Source organism: Procambarus clarkii, chromosome 6 (genome assembly GCF_040958095.1).
Source record: "Procambarus clarkii isolate CNS0578487 chromosome 6, FALCON_Pclarkii_2.0, whole genome shotgun sequence".
Classification (NCBI taxonomy): domain Eukaryota; kingdom Metazoa; phylum Arthropoda; class Malacostraca; order Decapoda; family Cambaridae; genus Procambarus; species Procambarus clarkii.
This window is the reverse complement of record NC_091155.1, coordinates 38,563,189-38,571,723: the sequence shown is the minus strand read 5'-3', so window position 1 is coordinate 38,571,723 and position 8,535 is coordinate 38,563,189. Positions and strand designations below refer to the sequence as shown.

Here is an 8,535-nt window from a genome sequence, read left to right as displayed (position 1 = left end):
GGGTAGAGTCCTTGTACCATTGTTTGTAGCTGAGGGTAGAGTCCTTGTACCATTGTTTGTAGCTGAGGGTAGAGTCCTTGTACCATTGTAGCTGAGGGTAGAGTCCTTGTACCATTGTTTGTAGCTGAGGGTAGAGTCCTTGTACCATTGTTTGTAGCTGAGGGTAGAGTCCTTGTACCATTGTAGCTGAGGGTAGAGTCCTTGTACCATTGTAGCTGAGGGTAGAGTCCTTGTACCATTGTAGCTGAGGGTAGAGTCCTTGTACCATTGTAGCTGAGGGTAGAGTCCTTGTACCATTGTTTGTTGCTGAGGGTAGAGTCCTTGTACCATTGTTTGTAGCTGAGGGTAGAGTCCTTGTACCATTGTAGCTGAGGGTAGAGTCCTTGTACCATTGTTTGTAGCTGAGGGTAGAGTCCCTGTACCATTGTAGCTGAGGGTAGAGTCCTTGTACCATTGTAGCTGAGGGTAGAGTCCCTGTACCATTGTAGCTGAGGGTAAAGTCCTTGTACCATTGTAGCTGAGGGTAGAGTCCTTGTACCATTGTAGCTGAGGGTAGAGTCCTTGCACCATTGTAGCTGAGGGTAGAGTCCTTGTACCATTGTAGCTGAGGGTAGAGTCCTTGTACCATTGTAGCTGAGGGTAGAGTCCTTGTACCATTGTAGCTGGGGGTAGAGTCCTTGTACCATTGTAGCTGAGGGTAGAGTCCTTGTACCATTGTAGCTGAGGGTAGAGTCCTTGTACCATTGTAGCTGAGGGTAGAGTCCTTGTACCATTGTTTGTAGCTGAGGGTAGAGTCCTTGTACCATTGTTTGTAGCTGATTGTAGAGTCCTTGTACCATTGTAGCTGAGGGTAGAGTCCTTGTACCATTGTAGCTGAGGGTAGAGTCCTTGTACCATTGTAGCTGAGGGTAGAGTCCTTGTACCATTGTAGCTGAGGGTAGAGTCCTTGTACCATTGTAGCTGAGGGTAGAGTCCTTGTACCATTGTAGCTGAGGGTAGAGTCCTTGTACCATTGTAGCTGAGGGTAGAGTCCTTGTACCATTGTAGCTGAGGGTAGAGTCCTTGTACCATTGTAGCTGAGGGTAGAGTCCTTGTACCATTGTAGCTGAGGGTAGAGTCCTTGTACCATTGTAGCTGAGGGTAGAGTCCTTGCACCATTGTTTGTAGCTGAGGGGTAGAGTCCTTGTACCATTGTAGCTGAGGGTAGAGTCCTTGTACCATTGTAGCTGAGGGTAGAGTCCTTGTACCATTGTAGCTGAGGGTAGAGTCCTTGCACCATTGTTTGTAGCTGAGGGTAGAGTCCTTGTACCATTGTAGCTGAGGGTAGAGTCCTTGTACCATTGTAGCTGAGGGTAGAGTCCTTGTACCATTGTAGCTGAGGGTAGAGTCCTTGTACCATTGTTTGTAGCTGATTGTAGAGTCCTTGTACCATTGTAGCTGAGGGTAGAGTCCTTGTACCATTGTAGCTGAGGGTAGAGTCCTTGTACCATTGTAGCTGAGGGTAGAGTCCTTGTACCATTGTAGTTGAGGGTAGAGTCCTTGTACCATTGTAGCTGAGGGTAGAGTCCTTGTACCATTGTAGCTGAGGGTAGAGTCCTTGTACCATTGCTTGTGGTGCTCGCCATATACGATATAGAGAACATTCCAAGTCATAGTCACCTTCCTCGTGTCTAAATGTTGGTGGTTCTTAGCGTGAACGTTATCACGACCCGTGTTTAGACCAGGGGCCAGATTCACGAAGCAGTTACGCAAGTACTTACGAACGTGAACATCTTTCCTCAATCTTTGATGGCTTTGGTTACATTTATTAAACAGTTTACAAGCATGAAAACTTGCCATTCAACTGTTGTTATTGTTATAAACAGCCTCCTGGTGCTTCCGAGCTCATTAACTGTTTAATAATTGGGAACAAAGGCGCCAAAGATTGAGACAAGATGTACTGGTTCGTAAGTGTTTGCGTAAGTGCTTTCGTGAATCTGGCCTCAGGCCTCCTGGCTGATAGTTTAGTCAACCAGGCTGTTGCCTGCAGCTGCTTGCAGTCAAATGTATGAGTCACAGCTTGGTTGATCAAGTATCCTTTGGTGTTTTATCAGACTCTCTCTCGAACACTGTGAGAGGTCAGCCAGTTATGTTGAGGAAGTGTTGAACAGTCTCGGGCCTTCGATGTTGATAGAGTTCTCGCAGTGTACCTGTTGTTGATAGTTCTCTCGCAGTGTACCTGTTGTTGATAGTTCTCTCGCAGTGTACCTGTTGTTGATAGTTCTCTCGCAGTGTACCTGTTGTTGATAGTTCTCTCGCAGTGTACCTGTTGTTGATAGTTCTCTCGCAGTGTACCTGTTGGACCTCAGGTTTCTGCACATCCTGCCGTGTCTCCTGGTCTCCTGCTGTGGTGTTATTCCCCTGTGCCACATATCCTACACGGCTCTGCCCATAGTTAGTTCAACTCAACTATGTAGATGTTATTGCTATCTGTGGATTATTCCACAGTATAGTTGGAAACTCTTGTAGTGTCGTCCTCTGTCTGTATAAAAGTCAGTTGGAAAAATTGTGTAGAAGAGACAAAAACTGCAAACTGATGTCAGTAAACGATTAAGCAACGGAAAATAACATTATGTTTAGTATTGATAAATTCCAGATTCGTGTGGTAAAAATTTAAGTTTTGAACCAAATACAAGGTAAAAGACACAATGAGACCTACTCATAGAAGGAGAGTAACAGGTAATAGATCTGGGAATTATGATGATACATCACTGGTGGTGTCCCGTCTTGAGTATTGCCCGGTACTCACTCACTGGTGGTGTCCCGTCTTGAGTATTGCTCGGTACTCACTCACTGGTGGTGTCCCGTCTTGAGTATTGCCCGGTACTCACTCACTGGTGGTGTCCCGTCTTGAGTATTGCTCGGTACTCACTCACTGGTGGTGTCCCGTCTTGAGTATTGCCCGGTACTCACTCACTGGTGGTGTCCCGTCTTGAGTATTGCTCGGTACTCACTCACTGGTGGTGTCCCGTCTTGAGTATTGCCCGGTACTCACTCACTGGTGGTGTCCCGTCTTGAGTATTGCTCGGTACTCACTCACTGGTGGTGTCCCGTCTTGAGTATTGCTCGGTACTCACTCACTGGTGGTGTCCCGTCTTGAGTATTGCCCGGTACTCACTCACTGGTGTTGTCCCGTCTTGAGTATTGCTCGGTACTCACTCACTGGTGGTGTCCCGTCTTGAGTATTGCCCGGTACTCACTCACTGGTGGTGTCCCGTCTTGAGTATTGCTCGGTACTCACTCACTGGTGTTGTCCCGTCTTGAGTATTGCTCGGTACTCACTCACTGGTGGTGTCCCGTCTTGAGTATTGCTCGGTACTCACTCACTGGTGTTGTCCCGTCTTGAGTATTGCTCGGTACTCACTCACTGGTGGTGTCCCGTCTTGAGTATTGCCCGGTACTCACTCACTGGTGTTGTCCCGTCTTGAGTATTGCCCGGTACTCACTCACTGGTGGTGTCCCGTCTTGAGTATTGCCCGGTACTCACTCACCCTCTCACAGCGGGAGAGATCTGTGAATTACTGGGAGTACAGAGAACATATACGGCACGCATAGACACTATAAAACATCAAAACTATTAGCACCGTCTCAAAGCTTTCAAAATGTACTTTCGGGAAAGGAGACGAGATTGGTATTAAATAATATATACATGGAAGATACTGGCGGGTCAGGGCATAAATTTGCACAGTAGAATAACAGCATACTGGAGCGAAAGGTACGGAAGGAAATGCAGGATAGAACCTGTGAAGAGTAGAGGTGCCATAGGCACAATCAGAGAACACTGAACATCAGAGGTCCACAGCTGTTCAACACCCTCCCAGCGAGCATTAGAAATATTGCTGGTATAAACGTAGAAGTATTTAAGAACAAAGTGGACAGATTCTTGCAAGAACGTGCGGGACGCTGCAAGCAACAGCCTTGTTGGACCAAGTGAGGTCTAGTTCTTGACGCCCCACTTACTAGCCTTATTGTACCTGCTGGGGTGTAACTTTGGCAGAAAACAAAGCTGATTAAAACAATGTGTGTTTTCAGTGTTTTCTACAAAAGTATAACTCAGCAGGTAGACAATCTTCAGCGAGGGATCTTTGAGGTTTTGGCTGTGTATTACCCATATAGTTGTGGGTGGAGGTGGCTGCCATATAGTTGTGGGTGGAGGTGGCTGCCATATAGTTGTGGGTGGAGGTGGCTGCCATATAGTTGTGGGTGGAGGTGGCTGCCATATAGTTGTGGGTGGAGGTGGCTGCCATATAGTTGTGGGTGGAGGTGGCTGCCATATAGTTGTGGGTGGAGGTGGCTGCCATATAGTTGTGGGTGGAGGTGGCTGCCATATAGTTGTGGGTGGAGGTGGCTGCCATATAGTTGTGGGTGGAGGTGGCTGCCATATAGTAGTGGGTGGAGGTGGCTGCTACAACTTTATCTTTCAGTGCACTTCACTTCCTAACCACCGTACACAATACCAGTATTTAAGAAAAGCTGTGCAGATTACCTTGAAAGAGTTCCGACTTCGGTTTCTAACCCAAATAATGGTTGCCAGCTGTGGCATGTTGTCTCTGTGTGCAACTCATCCTCGACTCAAGTCCATTCCATCCAGCGCTCGACCCCACACACGCATTCATAAATTTTACCATGTTGTTCATTCAAAACAGGAATGTTCTCGAATATAAATTAATTTAATAATAGCATATTGTGCATATATAGGTTAGGTTAGGTTAGGCTAGGTTAGGTTAGGTTAGGTTAGGTTAGGTTAGGTTAGGTTAGGTTAGGCTAGGTTAGGTGTTTAGGTTCTGTTGGCGATTATTTGTATTTGTAGTACGTGGGTGAAGCATTTACAGCGTTGTGGTTCGAACACAAGTCGTCAGTGAAGCACTTGTTCCGGAAGTGTTCGAACGTCAGCAGTTGTGAGTCGTGTGTAAACCGTTTTTCATTCATTAACAGCTGGGGGGTTGGCGGGTTGATGGAATCACTCTTGGTGTGTGTTTGGAGGTCGGGCTGGTGTGTGTGTGTGGCTCTGGTGGTGGTCGCGGCCACTCCCAAGTCTATCTTTCCGACTAGTGTAGCTGTGTGGTGGTGGGTGGCTGTGTGGTGGTGGGTGGTTGTGTGGTGGTGGGTGGTTGTGTGGTGGTGGGTGGCTGTGTGGTGGTGGGTGGCTGTGTGGTGGTGGGTGGCTGTGTGGTGGTGGGTGGTTGTGTGGTGGTGGGTGGCTGTGTGGTGGTGGGTGGCTGTGTGGTGGTGGGTGGCTGTGTGGTGGTGGGTGGTTGTGTGGTGGTGGGTGGCTGTGTGGTGGTGGGTGGCTGTGTGGTGGTGGGTGGCTGTGTGGTGGTGGGTGGTTGTGTGGTGGTGGGTGGTTGTGTGGTGGTGGGTGGCTGTGTGGTGGTGGGTGGCTGTGTGGTGGTGGGTGGTTGTGTGGTGGTGGGTGGTTGTGTGGTGGTGGGTGGTTGTGTGGTGGTGGGTGGCTGTGTGGTGGTGGGTGGCTGTGTGGTGGTGGGTGGCTGTGTGGTGGTGGGTGGCTGTGTGGTGGTGGGTGGCTGTGTGGTGGTGGGTGGCTGTGTGGTGGTGGGTGGTTGTGTGGTGGTGGGTGGTTGTGTGGTGGTGGGTGGCTGTGTGGTGGTGGGTGGTTGTGTGGTGGTGGGTGGCTGTGTGGTGGTGGGTGGCTGTGTGGTGGTGGGTGGCTGTGTAGTGGTGGGTGGCTGTGTGGTGGTTGTGTGGCTGTGTGGTGGTTGTGTGGCTGTGTGGTGGTGGGTGGCTGTGTGGTGGTGGGTGGCTGTGTGGTAGTGGGTGGCTGTGTGGTGGTGGGTGGCTGTGTGGTGGTGGGTGGCTGTGTAGTGGTGGGTGGCTGTGTGGTGGTTGTGTGGCTGTGTGGTGGTTGTGTGGCTGTGTGGTGGTGGGTGGCTGTGTGGTGGTGGGTGGCTGTGTGGTGGTGGGTGGCTGTGTGGTGGTGGGTGGCTGTGTGGTGGTGGGTGGCTGTGTGGTGGTGGGTGGCTGTGTGGTGGTGGGTGGCTGTGTGGTGGTGGGTGGCTGTGTGGTGGTGGGTGGTGGTGGGTGGTTGTGTGGTGGTGGGTGGTTGTGTGGTGGTGGGTGGCTGTGTGGTGGTGGGTGGTTGTGTGGTGGTGGGTGGTTGTGTGGTGGTGGGTGGTTGTGTGGTGGTGGGTGGCTGTGTGGTGGTGGGTGGTTGTGAGGTGGTGGGTGGTGGTGGTGGTGGGTGGCTGTGTGGTGGTGGGTGGTGGTGGGTGGTTGTGTGGTGGTGGGTGGTTGTGTGGTGGTGGGTGGCTGTGTGGTGGTGGGTGGTTGTGTGGTGGTGGGTGGCTGTGTGGTGGTGGGTGGTTGTGTGGTGGTGGGTGGCTGTGTGGTGGTGGGTGGCTGTGTGGTGGTGGGTGGCTGTGTGGTGGTGGGTGGTGGTGGGTGGTGGTGGGTGGTGGTGGGTGGTTGTGTGGTGGTGGGTGGCTGTGTGGTGGTGGGTGGCTGTGTGGTGGTGGGTGGCTGTGTGGTGGTGGGTGGCTGTGTGGTGGTGGGTGGTGGTGGGTGGTGGTGGGTGGTGGTGGGTGGCTGTGTGGTGGTGGGTGGCTGTGTGGTGGTGGGTGGCTGTGTGGTGGTGGGTGGCTGTGTGGTGGTGGGTGGCTGTGTGGTGGTGGGTGGCTGTGTGGTGGTGGGTGGCTGTGTGGTGGTGGGTGGCTGTGTGGTGGTGGGTGGCTGTGTGGTGGTGGGTGGCTGTGTGGTGGTGGGTGGCTGTGTGGTGGTGGGTGGCTGTGTGGTGGTGGGTGGCTGTGTGGTGGTGGGTGGCTGTGTGGTGGTGGGTGGTTGTGTGGTGGTGGGTGGCTGTGTGGTGGTGGGTGGCTGTGTGGTGGTGGGTGGCTGTGTGGTGGTGGGTGGTTGTGTGGTGGTGGGTGGCTGTGTGGTGGTGGGTGGCTGTGTGGTGGTGGGTGGCTGTGTGGTGGTGGGTGGCTGTGTGGTGGTGGGTGGCTGTGTGGTGGTGGGTGGTTGTGTGGTGGTGTGTGGCTGTGTGGTGGTGGGTGGTTGTGTGGTGGTGGGTGGTTGTGTGGTGGTGGTTGTGTGGTGGTGGGTGGTTGTGTGGTGGTGGTTGTGTGGTGGTGGTTGTGTGGTGGTGGGTGGTTGTGTGGTTGTGGGTGGCTGTGTGGTGGTGGTTGTGTGGTGGTGGTTGTGTGGTGGTGGGTGGTTGTGTGGTGGTGGTTGTGTGGTGGTGGGTGGCTGTGTGGTAGTGGGTGGCTGTGTGGTGGTGGGTGGCTGTGTGGTGGTGGGTGGTTGTGTGGTGGTGGGTGGTTGTGTGGTGGTGGGTGGTTGTGTGGTGGTGGGTGGTGGTGGGTGGTGGGTGGCTGTGTGGTGGTGGGTGGCTGTGTGGTGGTGGGTGGCTGTGTGGTGGTGGTTGTGTGGTGGTGGTTGTGTGGTGGTGGCTGTGTGGTGGTGGTTGTGTGGTGGTGGTTGTGTGGTGGTGGTTGTGTGGTGGTGGCTGTGTGGTGGTGGTTGTGTGGTGGTGGGTGGCTGTGTGGTGGTGGGTGGCTGTGTGGTGGTGGGTGGCTGTGTGGTGGTGGGTGGCTGTGTGTTGGTGGGTGGTTGTGTGGTGGTGGGTGGCTGTGTGGTGGTGGGTGGTTGTGTGGTTGTGTGGTGGTGGGTGGCTGTGTGTTGGTGGGTGGTTGTGTGGTGGTGGGTGGCTGTGTGGTGGTGGGTGGCTGTGTGGTGGTGGGTGGTTGTGTGGTTGTGTGGTGGTGGGTGGTTGTGTGGTGGTGGGTGGTTGTGTGGTGGTGGGTGGCTGTGTGGTGGTGGGTGGCTGTGTGGTGGTGGGTGGTGGTGGGTGGTTGTGTGGTGGTGGGTGGTTGTGTGGTGGTGGGTGGCTGTGTGGTGGTGGGTGGTTGTGTGGTGGTGGGTGGTTGTGTGGTGGTGGGTGGTTGTGTGGTGGTGGGTGGCTGTGTGGTGGTGGGTGGTTGTGAGGTGGTGGGTGGTGGTGGTGGTGGGTGGCTGTGTGGTGGTGGGTGGTGGTGGGTGGTTGTGTGGTGGTGGGTGGTTGTGTGGTGGTGGGTGGCTGTGTGGTGGTGGGTGGTTGTGTGGTGGTGGGTGGCTGTGTGGTGGTGGGTGGTTGTGTGGTGGTGGGTGGCTGTGTGGTGGTGGGTGGCTGTGTGGTGGTGGGTGGCTGTGTGGTGGTGGGTGGTGGTGGGTGGTTGTGTGGTGGTGGGTGGTTGTGTGGTGGTGGGTGGCTGTGTGGTGGTGGGTGGTTGTGTGGTGGTGGGTGGTTGTGTGGTGGTGGGTGGTTGTGTGGTGGTGGGTGGCTGTGTGGTGGTGGGTGGTTGTGAGGTGGTGGGTGGTGGTGGTGGTGGGTGGCTGTGTGGTGGTGGGTGGTGGTGGGTGGTTGTGTGGTGGTGGGTGGTTGTGTGGTGGTGGGTGGCTGTGTGGTGGTGGGTGGTTGTGTGGTGGTGGGTGGCTGTGTGGTGGTGGGTGGTTGTGTGGTGGTGGGTGGCTGTGTGGTGGTGGGTGGCTGTGTGGTGGTGG

The 8,535-nt window shown here is 53.8% G+C and overlaps 1 protein-coding gene across 1 annotated transcript in view; it reads left to right on the top strand.

The window, feature by feature from the left end:
• The first annotated feature begins 2,687 nt into the window (after window positions 1-2,687).
• LOC138356063 (uncharacterized) overlaps window positions 2,688-8,535 on the top strand; it is a 30,617-nt gene continuing 24,769 nt past the window's right edge. Inside the window, exon 1 of the mRNA XM_069311675.1 lies at window positions 2,688-2,718. Coding sequence (XP_069167776.1) covers window positions 2,688-2,718 — 31 coding nt within the window. The remainder of the gene's footprint in view (window positions 2,719-8,535) is intronic.